This window comes from Pseudopipra pipra, unplaced genomic scaffold (assembly GCF_036250125.1).
Source record: "Pseudopipra pipra isolate bDixPip1 unplaced genomic scaffold, bDixPip1.hap1 HAP1_SCAFFOLD_61, whole genome shotgun sequence".
NCBI classification, from domain to species: domain Eukaryota; kingdom Metazoa; phylum Chordata; class Aves; order Passeriformes; family Pipridae; genus Pseudopipra; species Pseudopipra pipra.
The window spans coordinates 129,141-148,915 of NW_026991099.1; the positions used below are offsets into that span (position 1 = coordinate 129,141).

Here is a 19,775-nt window from a genome sequence, read left to right on the forward strand (position 1 = left end):
CCCAAGCCCAAACCCTGTCCCTACTCCAGCCCCTCAGTGATTTCAGCTTGAGACCCACAAGCTTTATTGCACTGCCAGCTCTGCTCTCTCAGCAGTAGCTCTGTATCTTGCCAGCACCACCATGGGAAGCTGCTCCAGGTTCTCACTGCAGGATGTTCAGCTTAGCTCCAGCTCTGCGACTTTCCAGCTCCCACCTCACACTCCCAGTCCCAGTCCCCCAGGTACTCCTCTAGCCCCACAAACCTGATCCCAACTCCAAAGTCCAGATCCCTGCCCTAGACTGATTTCAGCTCTTCCCCCCGTCCACGTTCCCGCCCATCAATCCTATTTCACAGACACACAGATGTTTGAGCGACGGTGCCAGTCCCTGTCTCAATCCTACAGTGATTTCTGCTGCAGTGCCACAGTCCCTATCCCTGCTCCACAGTCCCTTTCCGAGCACCAATCTCCCTATCCCATACCCAGACCCACAACCTTTATTTCTCTGCCAGCTCTGCTGTCAGCTCCCGGTAAAGCTGCTGCACGTTCCAATCCTAGCATCTTCCTTTTGTTTAAGGTCTGAGTTTTCCACCCCAGTTCTCAAGCCCACATTCCAGGCCAGGCCTGACTATTTTTATCCCAGCTCCATCCCTGTAGTACTTATGCCAGGTCCATGCTCCCTAATCCAGCCCCACTCTTGTTCTGCCCACAGTCCTACCGTCTTTATGTCTCCACCAGCTCTGCTGCCTGAGCTCCAGGTTCTCAGCTTTCTGCTGCCTCTGCCTAAATCCGCTCCTGGGTATCTCTGCAGCCCCGGGCTGTTGACAAGGTCACAAATCAGTCTTTGTCGTTCACTTAAATATCTCTAGGAGCTGTCCCACCCATCCCAACGGGAACAGCAACAAAACAATAGAATAAACAATCAAGTAGTCAAAGATGAAAATAAAAGTAAAATAAAATTATAATAGAATGAAACATCTTTTATTACTTTTCTTTGTAACAATACTTTCAGTACCAGCCCCACTGAGAGGCTGCATCCTAGTCCTTCTGGTTCGGGGGAGCACCCCTGAGCATGGGCTGCTCCCCCACTGAGCACTGACCAAAGCTGGCCGGCACAGCTGCCCGGGGCACCGCCTGCCCACCGCCCTGCCTCGGCAGCTGTGGGGGACCGACCCCGGCTCCCCCTGGATCGGCAGCCGAGGGGGTGCTGCCCCATGACTCCCCACCGCTCCCTGGAGCGGCAGCCGCGAGGGTCCCACCCTGGCTCACCGCCGCTCCTCGGCCCAGCGGCCGCGCCAATCCCGGGCCGGCTCCCGCCGCTCCAGCGCCGCCCCCAGCCCCGCCGCCGAACTGCCCCCAGCGCCCCCCGCCCACGCCGTTTATAGCCCGCGGCCCGCACAGCCCCGCCCCCCTCGTGCCAGCCCAGCCAATCCCAGCGTCCGGCAGCGTCCGGCCCCGCCAATCCCCGCCTGCCCGTTCCCGCCCTGCCCGTCCCCAAGAACCCCGCTGTCCCCTCAGGACCCGCTCCCAGGGGCTGCTCCGCTTCCGCCCGCTCCCCGCCTCCCTCCCCTTCTCCCGGGAGAACTCCGGGACGGGACGGGACCGCGGACCTCCCACCCGCCCTCCCAACAGCGCCTGCGGGCACCGCGGCAGCGCAGGCGCGGCTCCGCCGGATCCCGAAGCAAAGGCGCCGAGACCGGCGCCTGAGGGGAACGCGGGGGACGAGGTGGAGAGGGGGGCGGCTCCGCGCCGCGGCTGAGCGGGCAGAGCTTGCTCGACCGCGGCCCCGTTGAAAGGGCCGCCGCCGCTCCCGCCCCCTCCCCGCCTCTCGGAAGAACTCCCAGACGGGACGTGAGCGCGGAGCTGTGCCACCCGCCCTCCCTGGTCCCAACAGGGCCTGTCGGGGGCTGCGGCAGCGCAGGTGCGGCTCCGGAAGCAAAGGCGCCGGCACCTACAGCGCCTGAGGGGAACGTGGGGAAGGGGGGCGGCGCCGCGCCGCGGCTGAGCGGGCAGAGCTTACGGGACCGCGGCCCCATTGAAAGGGCGGGCTACGATTGGACGGAGCGGAGAAAAGCGGGCTGGGAGTGGCGGGCCGGGATCGGACCTGCACGTCGGGACCGGCAGCCGCGGGAGTCCCGCCCCAGCTCACCGCCGATCTCGCCCCGGCTCCCGCCGCTCCAGCGCCGCTTCCACCTCCGCCGCCGAACTGCCCCCAGCGCCCCCCGCCCACGCCGTTTATAGCCCGCGGCCCGCACAGCCCCGCCCCCCTCGTGCCAGCCCAGCCAATCCCAGCGTCCGGCAGCGTCCGGCCCCGCCAATCCCCGCCTGCCCGTTCTCGCCCTGCCCGTCCCCAAGAACCCCGCTGTCCCCTCAGGACCCGCTCCCAGGGGCTGCTCCGCTTCCGCCCGCTCCCCGCCTCCCTCCCCTTCTCCCAGGAGAACTCCGGGACGGGACGGGACCGCGGACCTCCCACCCGCCCTCCCAACAGCGCCTGCGGGCACCGCGGCAGCGCAGGCGCGGCTCCGCCGGATCCCGAAGCAAAGGCGCCGAGACCGGCGCCTGAGGGGAACGCGGGGGACGAGGTGGAGAGGGGGGCGGCTCCGCGCCGCGGCTGAGCGGGCAGAGCTTGCTCGACCGCGGCCCCCGTTGAAAGGGCCGCCGCCGCTCCCGCCCCCTCCCCGCCTCCCGGAAGAACTCCCAGACGGGACGTGAGCGCGGAGCTGTGCCACCCGCCCTCCCTGGTCCCAACAGGGCCTGTCGGGGGCTGCGGCAGCGCAGGTGCGGCTCCGGAAGCAAAGGCGCCGGCACCTACAGCGCCTGAGGGGAACGTGGGGAAGGGGGGCGGCGCCGCGCCGCGGCTGAGCGGGCAGAGCTTACGGGACCCGCGGCCCCATTGAAAGGGCGGGCTACGATTGGACGGAGCGGAGAAAAGCGGGCTGGGAGTGGCGGGCCGGGATCGGACCTGCACGTCGGGACCGGCAGCCGCGGGAGTCCCGCCCCAGCTCACCGCCGATCTCGCCCCGGCTCCCGCCGCTCCAGCGCCGCTTCCACCTCCGCCGCCGAACTGCCCCCCCCCCCCCCCCTCCCCCGCTATTTATAGCCCGCGGCCCGCACGGCCCCGCCCCCCCGTGCCAGCCCAGCCAATCCCCGCCCGCCCGTTCCCGAGAACCCCGCTGGTCCCGCAGGCCCCGCTCCCGGAGCCCCTCCCGCCCTCTCCCCGCCTCCCTCTCCTTCTCCTGGGAGAGCTCCCGGACGGGACGTGACCGCGGAGCTCCCACCGCCCTTCCGTGGTCCCAGCAGCGCCTGAGGGGAACGGGGGGACGGTGCCGCGCGGAGGGGCCGCGCCGCGTCTGAGCTTGCGAGACCGCTGCCGGATTGAAAAGGCGGGCTGTGATTGGACGGTGCCGAGAAAGGCGGCCCGGGATTGGCGGGCCAGACGCTGCCTCGGGCCCGGATTGGCGGGGCTTGGAGCCTGCGGGGTGGCGGGAGGTGCTCGGGTGGTCAGGAGGAGGGACTAGGGCCGTGTCGGAGGGGCCCTTCCCGCGGGTCCGTGGCCGTCCTGGGTCCCGCTCCCGGGACCCCGTCCCCTGCCCCGCCCCTTGGTCGGGCTGCACCCCCGGGGTCCCGGCCCCAAGGCCCCTGCAGAGCCCCTCGGGGAGCCCCCCACCGGCACACGGGGCGGTTCCGGATCGCGAAGGCGACTTAGACTGCCCCGACTGGGTGCTGGCTGAGATCAGCTCCCTGGCCGAAATCTTTAAGTGCCTGCCCCCACCCCCATCCCCCTGCCTGCCCCAGGCCCGCTGCCCACCCTCCTTCTCCTGCGCAGTCCCCGCTGCTGCTGAAGTTCAGCACTATTTCGGTACTTGTTCTACTTGTGTTTCTGAAAAAAAGCTAGAATCAGGATAGCCAAAGCAACATCGACAGTCTATTCCATCTTCAGCTACATTACAGGGCAAAGGAAATAAGTGATCCTACCCATCAGTGGAACAGGGAAAGAATGAAGATTAAGTCTGTGAGCTATAGAAGAGAAAAATCACACTGTAACAACTTAGAAGATTGCTCCAAGACCACAGTCACAGGAAAAGGGAAGAGAGCCAGGGGCAGAAACTGTAAGGCCAAAAAGATGATGGACACATCTGTGCATCAATCAGGTTCAGAGGTCACTGCATGCCCCAAGCCTAACGAGTTCTCTGGTTTATGTGTGTTATACACCTATTAATTACTTGAATAGAAAATTTACAAATGAACTTTCACAAAGGTTACAGAGTGATATCCCTGCACTGACCATTGCAGCTGAGCTTCTGCTACAGATTCTGACACGTCAGGTGACTGAATGTTTGCTTGTTTTCTAGGCTCTCCTTACAGTCCATCCAGGTCATGAAATATAGAGGGGATTTCTTGAGAGGCAGCTTTTAGACCTCATTCCCTTACCTTCATGGTCAATGCCATCAGCATCACTCTCCCTCTCTTCTTGCTCTTCATCGAGAGTTCCTCGTGTTAGTATTAGCTCAGAGGGACCCATTGCAGAAGCATCAGGTCCTTGAAGGGAACAGAAACGGCTGTACACAAACCAGCTTGCTAAAGGTAAGGTTTCTATCTGCACAGAAACCCAGCAATGAACACCTGCTCTAAGGGGACAGAAAGCTGCTTGTGGATCCCAGACACAGGACAGACTCCATCAGCACCTACTCGCCTCATCTAAGGAACAGTGCAGCCAACAGCAGAGCTTTCTCATATTCTGATCTGACTGTTTCGCCTTTTCTAAAGTATTTCATTATTTCTAGTAGGTGCACTGCTTTAGCTACACAGCGGGGTTTCTTCCAAACCTGTGACTGACACAGGAAGAGCTAAGTGTGACCAATCCCACAGGAACTAAAGCCCTGCTCCTCTAACATGGAGCTGCTTTCACATTTCTGCTGTGAGGACAAAGAAGCACTGTACTACTTCACAAGGCAAACTCTTCAGAAAACTTCTGCAGTAAACTTTATCTTCCTGGGGAGGTACCTGCCAGTGTGCTGCCCTGCACACACACGCTGCCCATGTCCTTCCACAAGTGTTCCAGCTGCTCTCTCTTTTGTTTATTTTGAGCTTTCTCCCGTAGACAAAGATTTACATGTGGATTCTGAGAACATTTAAAACATCAGGAGAAGAGAAACCTCACCCAAGCCCAGCAGCCTGTCCCCCAGTCAGAGAGCAGAAGTCACTACGCAGGTCTTACATTTCAACTCAGGTTACACAGAACTTCTGACTAAGCGTGGAAAGCAACCTCCAGTCAGGTGGGATTCTAGGACGTTTTCAGCAGCGCCGGGAAGCCAAACTCTGTGTAGCTGTGCCTGCAGGGAACTGTCCTTTGGACAGCCAGAACTCAAGGTGAGCAGAGCTACTGATTTTGGCACTGCAATTCAGTCTTTCTTACTAAGTCAAACTAGTACTCTTCACTGGTGCAGGAAGATACAGGGATAGTCTCAACAAATCCCTTTGGAAATTTATTTTTAAGAACTCTCTGTCCATCTGAATGGAAGACACAATCTTATTTCCCAATCATTTTCACACAATTAGCTCAAGTATTAGCACTAAACCAGTGAGCAACATCTGTTTTACAAAATCTTTAGTTTTGTAAAGATATGCTCCACCACATCTAGGAAAAAAAAAGGCAAATGGTGGACTCCTTCAGGACAGGAGTTTTCCCACAGTGAGTACGACTAGTAAATGAAATGTTAGACCCTCTCAACATAAAGGCAATTGTGCGCCTAAAAGCGACCCAAGATACACTGTTCAGGTGTAAAACAGCTAAAAACACTTACCAGTGTTTTTCTCAGGCGCTCGTATTCTGGCCGATACTCTCTGAAAAGGTGAATAAAGGGAGTGCATTCAGTCTGAAAAACACATGATTTGGATTGCATAAGGATCATCCTGGAGGCTTCTTTTTACTCACAAAAAAAAGTTTTCTCTAGGCTTTCATGTTTGAGAGACATTTCAGAAAGACAGTACTTTTTTCCCCCGATTTGGATTCTGAAACCAATGGATGCAAAATCAATGAACATACTTCATTAAAACAGCAACAATTCAAAACTTGGTATGGAACTACAAGAAAAAAATTACTTCACAGACTTGCTGGCACAGATAGCTTTTACTTTTTCACGGAACAGCACAAAAAATCATCCCTGAATAGTTCCTTTTTACTGCTGCTTTTTATGCTGATACTGGACACCCTAAGCTACCTTGGCTATGGCAACTGTACACTCCTTCAAATCAAAGGAGCAGACTCATGAATCAGGACCTTCAGGAAGTGGTCACTGGGTCGCGGACCAGAAGTTATCCCCTTACCTCTCCTATTCATCTACAGCTTTAGAAAGCTGGGTAAAAATCTCCCCCAGTCCTGTGCCAAACACTGCAGAAACACCAACCACCTGGAAAAGAGAACACACCAGAACTAGAGAGTAACTGAGCCAGATTTTTAATACAGAAAAAAAACCAAAATAAAAACAAACAAACAAACAATCCCCCACAACGACAACAAAAAAAATCAACACCACCGAAAAACCCAACAACGACGAACTACTAATCTAAACCTAACAACACCCATTTAATCAGCACAGTGGCCTAAGAGTGGGCAGTAACACTTCTGCTTCTGTCCAGCCCGCTTTCAAACTCTTCCTCCACTTGCTGTTCATGTTTGTTACTTCTGCTTTTTGGCTGTCGGTGATTTTGTGTTTGGTGAGTTGTTGGGGTATTTTGGGGGGTGTTTCTTTGGGGAAGGAGGTTTGTTTGGTACTTTGTAACACTGTAGGGCAATTCGAAAGAAAGGTCAAGTCTTTCTGCTGTTTACTTCTTTACTGTTAATAACCCGAGTTCTCATTCTGCATCTAGGGTTATAAGTGGTTAGCAAGTATCAGTGTACTAGAATTAAAGTGCAAAAGAGACAACAAGAACTGACCTTTTGGCTCTGAAATAGTCTAATACTTTTTATTTAGCCAAAGCACATTTAAAAGGTCCCCAGAACAGCAAGAGAGGGAGAATTTAATCAGTTGCTATGACAATACATTCAAAATGCACATCTACTTTCTAATTTCAACTTGTCTCTCATTACACTTCTGGCCATTTGTTCTGCTTGTATTAAATCAATTCTCTAAAAATACCTTGAATTAAGACTATTACCAGCCAGAATCCTACATCCTCTAACGAAAATTCTCCCTCTTTTTCATAGGCAAGACAGTCTCAACTACTGACTTCCAAATGGAAGACCTTTCCCAACACAGCCTTGCATTTGATCATTAATACAGTAAATATGCAGACAGCTCTCCAAAGGATTTTAAGCATTAAGGCCAGGCGCTGTGCCAATATATATCAATATTTATACTTTCCCTGCACTTCAGTACAAGCTGCCTTTTACTCCGTAATCCTCCTCATATGACCTGCTCTCCATCCAGTGCTCCAACAGTCCTGACAGGCAGATAAACATGACCTGATCAGCAAATAAGGAACAGGAAGTATGTTAGTTCTGTATATGGGACCACTACAATCCCTTTTGAAATTCTGTATATTGTTCCACATAGGACACTTACAATAGTTTTGGTTTGGCTCTGTTATCATTATCTACATGAATGGAATCATTTCGTTCCTGTAATATCCACACAGCCGAGAAGGCTTGCTTTTTCTTTAGTAAAAGCTGATGACAAACACAATCAGCTAAAACCTTTAGCACAGACTATGGGATCATTAACAGCCTCCAGTGTATACTGTTGTCAGAGAAACAATTAATTTGTCCTCTCAAAACCTGGCTGAGTGGAATAACAATCTTCTTCTTGCACAAGCAAATCTAAAGGGGTTTTTTGTTCATTTATTTGCTTTGGAGATTCTTTCCCTTCTTCCTATGTAGTACATTGCCCAACTGTACTTGACACTTTCAGAACAAGGAAAATTACCTCAGGTGGGAAATGCTGCAGCAAAGAACACTGCCTCTTACCAGCCTATCTGAGCTTTCATCTTGTGATTAATCACAGTTCAATATTAAATTATTCAGGCTGCCATTCAGTGTGACAAGCTGCAGTGTAACAAGCTGCAGTGTGACCTCAACACAGGTCATCAACAGATTACAGTTCAAAAGGGCAGTGCAAAGCCCCTTTAGAGAAGGACAGAATGGTGGGGGTTGGACAATACCTCTGGAGATCATCTAGTCCAGTCTCTCCTGCTCAAAAAGCGGGATTAGGCAGAAGAGGTTGCTCACACCTTTGCCTGAGCAAAAGTGTTTTAAGCATCTCCGGGGATGGAGACTCCACAATTTCTCTGGACCAGTCCAGAGGAGAACTTCTTAAGTTATTGTTTTCAGTGGGAAGGTAGGGACAGAAACAAGCGATCCCAAAACTTCAAACCCATCCCCACAGCGGTCCAGAGCAGCTTGAGCCCAGGCTCCTGCCTTCCCAGGGCCAGGCTCTTCTCTCTGCGAGGCACCCACCAGCCGGGCACTGCCCTGCCCGGCGGCCCCGAGCGCCTCAGGCGCCGGCCTGGCCAACGCCTCGCCCTGCGCGGGCGCCGCTTCCAAAAGCACTACCCAAGAGACACAGCAATCAAAGCAGAGGGACTGCACTCCCAGCTTTTCTTACCTGCAGGCACACACAGCACAGCACGCTGGACATAAAAGCCACAGGGTTAGTCCTGCCAGAGGCATCCGGCACACCCACGGCGACCGAAGGAAAACAGGGAGCCTGGGAACACGGAGTAAAAGACACCTTAATTAGGACTACACTGAGCACTAGCCAGGTCATTCCCACAGACAGCTTCACCGTCCAGTCACACAAAAAGCACTGACCTACCGGGGCCTCAGTTAGGATGGCTCCTGACGCTGACACCTCCGTTTGCCCCGGGGGGTCAAGAAGAACATCCCTGGGAAGAAGTCACCCCCAACAACAAAAAGGCAAAATTAGTGAAGCACGGCGTCCTCTTCTGACTAGATTGCCACCAGCATTCCATAGCAAATGCCACGACTATTCTGTGACAGACGAGAAAACCCCGTTCTCCCAAACAAGCAGCGAGGAGATTTATGGGCACGCCTGGAAATTTCCTGTGAGGAACTTTTTGTAACTAAGGAGCAGGTGCTATCTTGAGTTGAAGGCATCCATTTGACAGACACTTAGTACAGCAAACTCTTCAGCAGAGCAATTAATTGCTGCCTATTTGAACAGCAGGGGAGAGAAAATGACAGTCGAAGGGAAGACAAGAAAAGCAGAACTGCAATCAGCTGACTTTTCTTCCATCTCTCCCGAGAAAGCCTAGTTTGTCTGTTCTAATAATTCTATGCCCTTTTCTACAGGAAACTTAGACCAAGGCTGAAAAAACAACTAGAAAACACGGAGAGAAGCTTTTTAGAATTCCACGTGATTTTCCCAAACCGATCCCAGAAAAGCAGAACTCGGTAGAATGTACTCACCTCGAGGCCTTTGGTCTTTTTTTCCATAAGCTTCGTCACCTGATTGAAAAAGCAGAGTAGACTCGGTATTTAGGCTCACACCAGGAAAACTTCCCCTTCGTTTCCTAAAAGAAACTACATTAATTTGCACAGCTGCAGGCGCGTCTCCAGCTGTTAAAGCCTTTCAGCTTTTCAAAGGGTGAGAATGCCCTGCGAAGGAAGGCTGAAAAATGCTCGGAGCCTGCCCAGGTCAAAGAGCCCCTCGATTTTGTCTGTGTTCCAGTCCCCGGCTAAAGAAAGGGCAGAAGAAGCGCAGCTGTTGCTTGCCTTTTCCCTCAGAGGTTTTGCCAGGCGCCGGGCCAGCCCGGGCACTGCGGGGGAAGGCCGGCAGCGCCCAAACCCCGCCGCTTTCCCGGGGGCGTCGCTTGCGAGAGCGCCCCCGAGCGCCGGGCCCTGCCTCACAGTCGCCGCCTGGCGGACACGGCCGGGAGCGGCACTGCAGCACTGCGCTCCCCCCCCCCCTTGGCGAGACCCGCGGCGCCTTTCGCGCGTACGGGCCTTTGTTCCCTAAAACCTGCCCTTGCCTAGGAAAAGCTGAGCAGTTCACAGAGTTGCTGTTTCCCGCCCAGCTTCCCAAAGGATTTCTCTCTCCCGGCAGCACAGACAGGGGCCCCGAGGCAGCGCACACCCTCCCCGCGGGGGGGTGTGGTGCGTGTGCAATGCCAGGGCACATCCGAACCCGGCCCTGCGGCGGCACGCAGGTGCAAGTTTCTCCGCAGAGGCGAGAAACTTGCCTGTCGCTTCCCCTGCCTGCAGTCGCCGATGGCCGCGGGGGAGGCAGAAGAGCGGCCGCGCCGAACCGCCGCGCCCAGCTTACCCCGGGGACGATCTCCGTCAGATCTGGCGCCGTGGGTCGCTTCCTGGGGGGGGGGGGGGAAGGCGGCGGCGCAGCTCCGACAGCATCTCCAGGGCACGGCGGGAGCGGGAGCGGAGGGGAGCGGGGGGGGGGAGCGGGGGCGGGAGGGGAGCGGAGCGGAACGAGGCGGGAGGGCGGAGCGCCGCGCCGCCATCTTTAGTGTGGTCGTTCCGGCCCTGGCGGCGCCATCTTTACTGTGGGCTTGGCGGACTTCCGGGCAGGGGCGCCATCTTTAGTGTGGTCGTTCCGGTCCTGGCGGCGCCATCTTTACTGTGGGCTTGGCGGACTTCCGGGACGGGGCCTTGGAGGACTTCCGGTCGCTCTCTACTTCCGGTGACCGAGTTTACCCAAATTAGCGTCCCTCCTCGCTAATTTCTGCGCTTTCACCCCCCAAAAAATCTTCATGTTATTCCCCCCACACACACCCCGGGAGAGACGGGAGACCGCCAGTCCCGCCCTGCCGCCGGAACCGGCCCTTAACTCGAGCAGGGAGCGCTGCACCGGCACGAGAGCCACTGCGCATGCGCCGCCGGTCCCGCTCCTGCCTGCCCTTACTTACCACGTGATCGCCGGCGTCTTGCCAACGACTGCGCACGCGCCGGCGTCGCCACCTCGGCTCCCCTCCCCACCCCGCCGCCCGACCGCCCGGCTTCGCTTTCTTACTGCGGCTCCCCCTCCACTTTTTCGGCTCCCTGGGGTTCCCTCACCCACATTTTCGGGTCCCCTTCTCACTATTTAGGGGTGATGACCCCGCAATTTACGGTTCGGGGGGGGGGGAGGAGAGGAAACGGGGTGCCCAAGAAGGGGTTTCTTTTTTTTTTTTTTTTTTTTTTTCTCTTTTATTTCATTTTCATTTTATTTCCTTTTTAGGTTTTTTGCCCCTTTTTTTTTTTTAATTTTCTTTTCTATTTTATATTTCCTTTTTTATTTCGGTTATTTTTTATTCCCTTTATTTTTCATTTGCTCTCCCAGTGCTCCCCAGTAACACCCAGTGCTCCCCAACAACCCTCAGTAACACCCAGTGCTCCCCAGTGCACCCCAGTAACACCCAGTGCTCCTCAACAACCCCCAGTAACACCCAGTGCTCCCCAGGAAACACCCAGTGCTCCCCAACAACCCCCAGTAACACCCAGTGCTCCCCAAAAATTGACCCCAAACCGACCCAAATCACCCCAAAAGCTGACCCAAAACTGACCCCAAAACCTGACCCAAATCATCCCAAAAGCTGACCCAAAACTGACCCCAATCACCCCAAAAGCTGACCCAAAACTGACCCAAATCACCCCGAACAATGACCCCAAACTGACCCCAAAAACTGACTCAAATCATCCCAAAAACTGACCCAAAACTCTGCATTTATTTGGCATCATTTCCTCTCAAAAACAACATCTCCAATTTAGTTGATTGCTAAAGCCATCATTTTAAAATCATCTCAGGAATCAAAAGGGACCGGAAAACACACACAAATCCTTCCTGCACCCACCAAATCATTAGGAATTGGAACCCAATTCCCTCATCTCTCTCCTTGTTCTTCTTGGCTGGAAAACCTGATGATCCCCACTGGCTATTTTTAGGCTGCTTTTCTTCCACAGCTCCTTTCCTCCCGGCTGAAACCTCCTGGCACATTCAGGGCTTATCTGGAGGGAAGCCCCTCTGAAGTATTTCCTCTCGTGGCAATTCTGTGGGATGAAGAAGCAAAAAAAAGCACATCAAGAGCTCCTTCTCCCCCCTTCCTTCGCAAACACCCTCCCAGTTTGTCCTTGGCAGCTCCATCCCCCCGGCACCCGCACCCGACGCTTCGGCTCCGCTGGGAAAGGCAAGTGCAGAAGCAAGTTCAGTGCTGGGCAGGGGCTCCCTGGGGAACGGCACTTCAGTGCTTTAGTCCGTGGCCTTTCCTGCTGCCCTCCCTCCTGGAGGCAGAGGATCACCCGGCCCTTGTTTCTCCCACGCTCGCAGACCCAGGTCCTGCTCCTTTGGCCCCACTTTTCTTAGCAGACCCGGCCTCATTTTCCAGGGTCCCCAGGAAACTTCTGCACTTGACCCATTGCTAAGTGCAGAGCACAGGGCAAGGGAAGGACAAATTTCTTGGCACCCACCCCCTGGAATTTTCCTTCTCCGCAGCACGCTCCCGTTCCCGCTGTCTCTGGAGGGGCCCGCACGAGTCCTCCTTCTCCCAGCACCTCAGAGAATGTCCTTTTCACCCGGGTCCTGCTTACCGGCGTCCAACAAAACACGCTGACAACATTTTTCAGGATGCCAGTGGAGAGATATTAGAGCACACTGCACAGGGAAGCTGAGCCTGCCCCATCCCTGGAAGTGTTCCAGGCCAGGCTGGACGGGACTGGGAGCAACCGGGGACAGTGGAAGGTGTCCCTGCCCACGGAAGACAGGCTGGCCTTTGAAGGTCCCCTTCAAACCAAATCGCTCTGGGATTCCCCTCCAAAAGCACTACCAAAGGGACACAGCAATCAAAGCAGAGGGACTGCACTCCCAGCTTTTCTTACCTGCAGGCACACACAGCACAGCAGCTTGCTAAAGGTAAGGTTTCTATCTGCACAGAAACCCAGCAATGAACACCTGCTCTAAGGGGACAGAAAGCTGCTTGTGGATCCCAGACACAGGACAGACTCCATCAGCACCTACTCGCCTCATCTAAGGAACAGTGCAGCCAACAGCAGAGCTTTCTCATATTCTGATCTGACTGTTTCGCCTTTTCTAAAGTATTTCATTATTTCTAGTAGGTGCACTGCTTTAGCTACACAGCGGGGTTTCTTCCAAACCTGTGACTGACACAGGAAGAGCTAAGTGTGACCAATCCCACAGGAACTAAAGCCCTGCTCCTCTAACATGGAGCTGCTTTCACATTTCTGCTGTGAGGACAAAGAAGCACTGTACTACTTCACAAGGCAAACTCTTCAGAAAACTTGTGCAGTAAACTTTATCTTCCTGGGGAGGTACCTGCCAGTGTGCTGCCCTGCACACACACGCTGCCCATGTCCTTCCACAAGTGTTCCAGCTGCTCTCTCTTTTGTTTATTTTGAGCTTTCTCCCGTAGACAAAGATTTACATGTGGATTCTGAGAACATTTAAAACATCAGGAGAAGAGAAACCTCACCCAAACCCAGCAGCCTGTCCCCCAGTCAGAGAGCAGAAGTCACTACGCAGGTCTTACATTTCAACTCAGGTTACACAGAACTTCTGACTAAGCGTGGAAAGCAACCTCCAGTCAGGTGGGATTCTAGGACGTTTTCAGCAGCGCCGGGAAGCCAAACTCTGTGTAGCTGTGCCTGCAGGGAACTGTCCTTTGGACAGCCAGAACTCAAGGTGAGCAGAGCTACTGATTTTGGCACTGCAATTCAGTCTTTCTTACTAAGTCAAACTAGTACTCTTCACTGGTGCAGGAAGATACAGGGATAGTCTCAACAAATCCCTTTGGAAATTTATTTTTAAGAACTCTCTGTCCATCTGAATGGAAGACACAATCTTATTTCCCAATCATTTTCACACAATTAGCTCAAGTATTAGCACTAAACCAGTGAGCAACATCTGTTTTACAAAATCTTTAGTTTTGTAAAGATATGCTCCACCACATCTAGGAAAAAAAAGGCAAATGGTGGACTCCTTCAGGACAGGAGTTTTCCCACAGTGAGTACGACTAGTAAATGAAATGTTAGACCCTCTCAACATAAAGGCAATTGTGCGCCTAAAAGCGACCCAAGATACACTGTTCAGGTGTAAAACAGCTAAAAACACTTACCAGTGTTTTTCTCAGGCGCTCGTATTCTGGCCGATACTCTCTGAAAAGGTGAATAAAGGGAGTGCATTCAGTCTGAAAAACACATGATTTGGATTGCATAAGGATCATCCTGGAGGCTTCTTTTTACTCACAAAAAAAAGTTTTCTCTAGGCTTTCATGTTTGAGAGACATTTCAGAAAGACAGTACTTTTTTCCCCCGATTTGGATTCTGAAACCAATGGATGCAAAATCAATGAACATACTTCATTAAAACAGCAACAATTCAAAACTTGGTATGGAACTACAAGAAAAAAATTACTTCACAGACTTGCTGGCACAGATAGCTTTTACTTTTTCACGGAACAGCACAAAAAATCATCCCTGAATAGTTCCTTTTTACTGCTGCTTTTTATGCTGATACTGGACACCCTAAGCTACCTTGGCTATGGCAACTGTACACTCCTTCAAATCAAAGGAGCAGACTCATGAATCAGGACCTTCAGGAAGTGGTCACTGGGTCGCGGACCAGAAGTTATCCCCTTACCTCTCCTATTCATCTACAGCTTTAGAAAGCTGGGTAAAAATCTCCCCCAGTCCTGTGCCAAACACTGCAGAAACACCAACCACCTGGAAAAGAGAACACACCAGAACTAGAGAGTAACTGAGCCAGATTTTTAATACAGAAAAAAAACCAAAATAAAAACAAACAAACAAACAATCCCCCACAACGACAACAAAAAAAATCAACACCACCGAAAAACCCAACAACGACGAACTACTAATCTAAACCTAACAACACCCATTTAATCAGCACAGTGGCCTAAGAGTGGGCAGTAACACTTCTGCTTCTGTCCAGCCCGCTTTCAAACTCTTCCTCCACTTGCTGTTCATGTTTGTTACTTCTGCTTTTTGGCTGTCGGTGATTTTGTGTTTGGTGAGTTGTTGGGGTATTTTGGGGGGTGTTTCTTTGGGGAAGGAGGTTTGTTTGGTACTTTGTAACACTGTAGGGCAATTCGAAAGAAAGGTCAAGTCTTTCTGCTGTTTACTTCTTTACTGTTAATAACCCGAGTTCTCATTCTGCATCTAGGGTTATAAGTGGTTAGCAAGTATCAGTGTACTAGAATTAAAGTGCAAAAGAGACAACAAGAACTGACCTTTTGGCTCTGAAATAGTCTAATACTTTTTATTTAGCCAAAGCACATTTAAAAGGTCCCCAGAACAGCAAGAGAGGGAGAATTTAATCAGTTGCTATGACAATACATTCAAAATGCACATCTACTTTCTAATTTCAACTTGTCTCTCATTACACTTCTGGCCATTTGTTCTGCTTGTATTAAATCAATTCTCTAAAAATACCTTGAATTAAGACTATTACCAGCCAGAATCCTACATCCTCTAACGAAAATTCTCCCTCTTTTTCATAGGCAAGACAGTCTCAACTACTGACTTCCAAATGGAAGACCTTTCCCAACACAGCCTTGCATTTGATCATTAATACAGTAAATATGCAGACAGCTCTCCAAAGGATTTTAAGCATTAAGGCCAGGCGCTGTGCCAATATATATCAATATTTATACTTTCCCTGCACTTCAGTACAAGCTGCCTTTTACTCCGTAATCCTCCTCATATGACCTGCTCTCCATCCAGTGCTCCAACAGTCCTGACAGGCAGATAAACATGACCTGATCAGCAAATAAGGAACAGGAAGTATGTTAGTTCTGTATATGGGACCACTACAATCCCTTTTGAAATTCTGTATATTGTTCCACATAGGACACTTACAATAGTTTTGGTTTGGCTCTGTTATCATTATCTACATGAATGGAATCATTTCGTTCCTGTAATATCCACACAGCCGAGAAGGCTTGCTTTTTCTTTAGTAAAAGCTGATGACAAACACAATCAGCTAAAACCTTTAGCACAGACTATGGGATCATTAACAGCCTCCAGTGTATACTGTTGTCAGAGAAACAATTAATTTGTCCTCTCAAAACCTGGCTGAGTGGAATAACAATCTTCTTCTTGCACAAGCAAATCTAAAGGGGTTTTTTGTTCATTTATTTGCTTTGGAGATTCTTTCCCTTCTTCCTATGTAGTACATTGCCCAACTGTACTTGACACTTTCAGAACAAGGAAAATTACCTCAGGTGGGAAATGCTGCAGCAAAGAACACTGCCTCTTACCAGCCTATCTGAGCTTTCATCTTGTGATTAATCACAGTTCAATATTAAATTATTCAGGCTGCCATTCAGTGTGACAAGCTGCAGTGTAACAAGCTGCAGTGTGACCTCAACACAGGTCATCAACAGATTACAGTTCAAAAGGGCAGTGCCAAGCCCCTTTAGAGAAGGACAGAATGGTGGGGGTTGGACAATACCTCTGGAGATCATCTAGTCCAGTCTCTCCTGCTCAAAAAGCGGGATTAGGCAGAAGAGGTTGCTCACAACTTTGCCTGAGCAAAAGTGTTTTAAGCATCTCCGGGGATGGAGACTCCACAATTTCTCTGGACCAGTCCAGAGGAGAACTTCTTAAGTTATTGTTTTCAGTGGGAAGGTAGGGACAGAAACAAGCGATCCCAAAACTTCAAACCCATCCCCACAGCGGTCCAGAGCAGCTTGAGCCCAGGCTCCTGCCTTCCCAGGGCCAGGCTCTTCTCTCTGCGAGGCACCCACCAGCCGGGCACTGCCCTGCCCGGCGGCCCCGAGCGCCTCAGGCGCCGGCCCGGCCAACGCCTCGCTCTGCGCGGGCGCCGCTTCCAAAAGCACTACCCAAGAGACACAGCAATCAAAGCAGAGGGACTGCACTCCCAGCTTTTCTTACCTGCAGGCACACACAGCACAGCACGTTGGACATAAAAGCCACAGGGTTAGTCCTGCCAGAGGCGTCCGGCACACCCACGGCGACCGAAGGGAAACAGGGAGCCTGGGAACACGGAGTAAAAGACACCTTAATTAGGACTACACTGAGCACTAGCCAGGTCATTCCCACAGACAGCTTCACCGTCCAGTCACACAAAAAGCACTGACCTACCAGGGCCCCAGTTAGGATGGCTCCTGACGCTGACACCTCCGTTTGCCCCGGGGGATCAAGAAGAACATCCCTGGGAAGAAGTCACCCCCAACAACAAAAAGGCAAAATTAGTGAAGCACGGGGTCCTCTTCTGATTAGATTGCCACCAGCATTCCATAGCAAATGCCACGACTATTCTGTGACAGACGAGAAAACCCCGTTCTCCCAAACAAGCAGCGAGGAGATTTATGGGCACGCCTGGAAATTTCCTGTGAGGAACTTTTTGTAACTAAGGAGCAGGTGCTATCTTGAGTTGAAGGCATCCATTTGACAGACACTTAGTACAGCAAACTCTTCAGCAGAGCAATTAATTGCTGCCTATTTGAACAGCAGGGGAGAGAAAATGACAGTCGAAGGGAAGACAAGAAAAGCAGAACTGCAATCAGCTGACTTTTCTTCCATCTCTCCCGAGAAAGCCTAGTTTGTCTGTTCTAATAATTCTATGCCCTTTTCTACAGGAAACTTAGACCAAGGCTGAAAAAACAACTAGAAAACACGGAGAGAAGCTTTTTAGAATTCCACGTGATTTTCCCAAACCGATCCCAGAAAAGCAGAACTCGGTAGAATGTACTCACCTCGAGGCCTTTGGTCTTTTTTTCCATAAGCTTCGTCACCTGATTGAAAAAGCAGAGTAGACTCGGTATTTAGGCTCACACCAGGAAAACTTCCCCTTCGTTTCCTAAAAGAAACTACATTAATTTGCACAGCTGCAGGCGCGTCTCCAGCTGTTAAAGCCTTTCAGCTTTTCAAAGGGTGAGAATGCCCTGCGAAGGAAGGCTGAAAAATGCTCGGAGCCTGCCCAGGTCAAAGAGCCCCTCGATTTTGTCTGTGTTCCAGTCCCCGGCTAAAGAAAGGGCAGAAGAAGCGCAGCTGTTGCTTGCCTTTTCCCTCAGAGGTTTTGCCAGGCGCCGGGCCAGCCCGGGCACTGCGGGGGAAGGCCGGCAGCGCCCAAACCCCGCCGCTTTCCCGGGGGCGTCGCTTGCGAGAGCGCCCCCGAGCGCCGGGCCCTGCCTCACAGTCGCCGCCTGGCGGACACGGCCGGGAGCGGCACTGCAGCACTGCGCTCCCCCCCCCCCTTGGCGAGACCCGCGGCGCCTTTCGCGCGTACGGGCCTTTGTTCCCTAAAACCTGCCCTTGCCTAGGAAAAGCTGAGCAGTTCACAGAGTTGCTGTTTCCCGCCCAGCTTCCCAAAGGATTTCTCTCTCCCGGCAGCACAGACAGGGGCCCCGAGGCAGCGCACACCCTCCCCGCGGGGGGGTGTGGTGCGTGTGCAATGCCAGGGCACATCCGAACCCGGCCCTGCGGCGGCACGCAGGTGCAAGTTTCTCCGCAGAGGCGAGAAACTTGCCTGTCGCTTCCCCTGCCTGCAGTCGCCGATGGCCGCGGGGGAGGCAGAAGAGCGGCCGCGCCGAACCGCCGCGCCCAGCTTACCCCGGGGACGATCTCCGTCAGATCTGGCGCCGTGGGTCGCTTCCTGGGGGGGGGGGGGGAAGGCGGCGGCGCAGCTCCGACAGCATCTCCAGGGCACGGCGGGAGCGGGAGCGGAGGGGAGCGGGGGGGGGGAGCGGGGGCGGGAGGGGAGCGGAGCGGAACGAGGCGGGAGGGCGGAGCGCCGCGCCGCCATCTTTAGTGTGGTCGTTCCGGCCCTGGCGGCGCCATCTTTACTGTGGGCTTGGCGGACTTCCGGGCAGGGGCGCCATCTTTAGTGTGGTCGTTCCGGTCCTGGCGGCGCCATCTTTACTGTGGGCTTGGCGGACTTCCGGGACGGGGCCTTGGAGGACTTCCGGTCGCTCTCTACTTCCGGTGACCGAGTTTACCCAAATTAGCGTCCCTCCTCGCTAATTTCTGCGCTTTCACCCCCCAAAAAATCTTCATGTTATTCCCCCCACACACACCCCGGGAGAGACGGGAGACCGCCAGTCCCGCCCTGCCGCCGGAACCGGCCCTTAACTCGAGCAGGGAGCGCTGCACCGGCACGAGAGCCACTGCGCATGCGCCGCCGGTCCCGCTCCTGCCTGCCCTTACTTACCACGTGATCGCCGGCGTCTTGCCAACGACTGCGCACGCGCCGGCGTCGCCACCTCGGCTCCCCTCCCCACCCCGCCGCCCGACCGCCCGGCTTCGCTTTCTTACTGCGGCTCCCCCTCCACTTTTTCGGCTCCCTGGGGTTCCCTCACCCACATTTTCGGGTCCCCTTCTCACTATTTAGGGGTGATGACCCCGCAATTTACGGTTCGGGGGGGGGGGGAGGAGAGGAAACGGGGTGCCCAAGAAGGGGTTTCTTTTTTTTTTTTTTTTTTTTTTCTCTTTTATTTCATTTTCATTTTATTTCCTTTTTAGGTTTTTTGCCCCTTTTTTTTTTTTAATTTTCTTTTCTATTTTATATTTCCTTTTTTATTTCGGTTATTTTTTATTCCCTTTATTTTTCATTTGCTCTCCCAGTGCTCCCCAGTAACACCCAGTGCTCCCCAACAACCCTCAGTAACACCCAGTGCTCCCCAGTGCACCCCAGTAACACCCAGTGCTCCTCAACAACCCCCAGTAACACCCAGTGCTCCCCAGGAAACACCCAGTGCTCCCCAACAACCCCCAGTAACACCCAGTGCTCCCCAAAAATTGACCCCAAACCGACCCAAATCACCCCAAAAGCTGACCCAAAACTGACCCCA

The 19,775-nt window shown here is 53.1% G+C and overlaps 1 protein-coding gene and 2 long non-coding RNA genes across 4 annotated transcripts; all 3 read right to left on the bottom strand.

Moving 5' to 3' along the window:
* Positions 1-356: 356 nt before the first annotated feature.
* LOC135408760 (uncharacterized) lies at positions 357-2,873 on the bottom strand. The gene is made up of 4 exons (XM_064643753.1): positions 2,857-2,873; positions 2,453-2,538; positions 1,138-1,994; positions 357-556 (listed from the first exon to the last, which is right to left on the bottom strand). The coding sequence occupies exons 1-4, from the start codon at positions 2,871-2,873 to the stop codon at positions 500-502; spliced, it is 1,017 nt and encodes a 338-aa protein (XP_064499823.1). The 3' UTR covers positions 357-499.
* Positions 2,874-11,636: 8,763 nt separating this feature from the next.
* LOC135408762 (uncharacterized) lies at positions 11,637-17,008 on the bottom strand. 2 transcript variants are annotated; one of them, XR_010427823.1, is made up of 3 exons: positions 16,858-16,992; positions 12,398-12,536; positions 11,637-11,980 (listed from the first exon to the last, which is right to left on the bottom strand). It is a non-coding gene; the product is annotated as an uncharacterized LOC135408762 (long non-coding RNA). The 2 variants fall into 2 exon arrangements; XR_010427824.1 differs by lacking the exon at positions 12,398-12,536 and having other exon boundaries at positions 16,858-17,008.
* Positions 17,009-17,062: 54 nt separating this feature from the next.
* LOC135408759 (uncharacterized) lies at positions 17,063-18,699 on the bottom strand. Its single transcript, XR_010427822.1, has 3 exons — positions 18,538-18,699; positions 17,682-17,720; positions 17,063-17,137 (listed from the first exon to the last, which is right to left on the bottom strand). It is a non-coding gene; the product is annotated as an uncharacterized LOC135408759 (long non-coding RNA).
* Between the last annotated feature and the right edge of the window lie 1,076 nt (positions 18,700-19,775).

Coding starts and splice junctions, on each gene's coding strand:
- LOC135408760 (XM_064643753.1), bottom strand. Junction 1,995..2,452: donor AGGCGCTGTTGGGAGGGCGG/GTGGGAGGTCCG, acceptor CGGTCCCGTAAG/CTCTGCCCGCTCAGCCGCGG. Junction 557..1,137: donor CCGGGGTCGGTCCCCCACAG/CTGCCGAGGCAG, acceptor GAAAACTCAGAC/CTTAAACAAAAGGAAGATGC.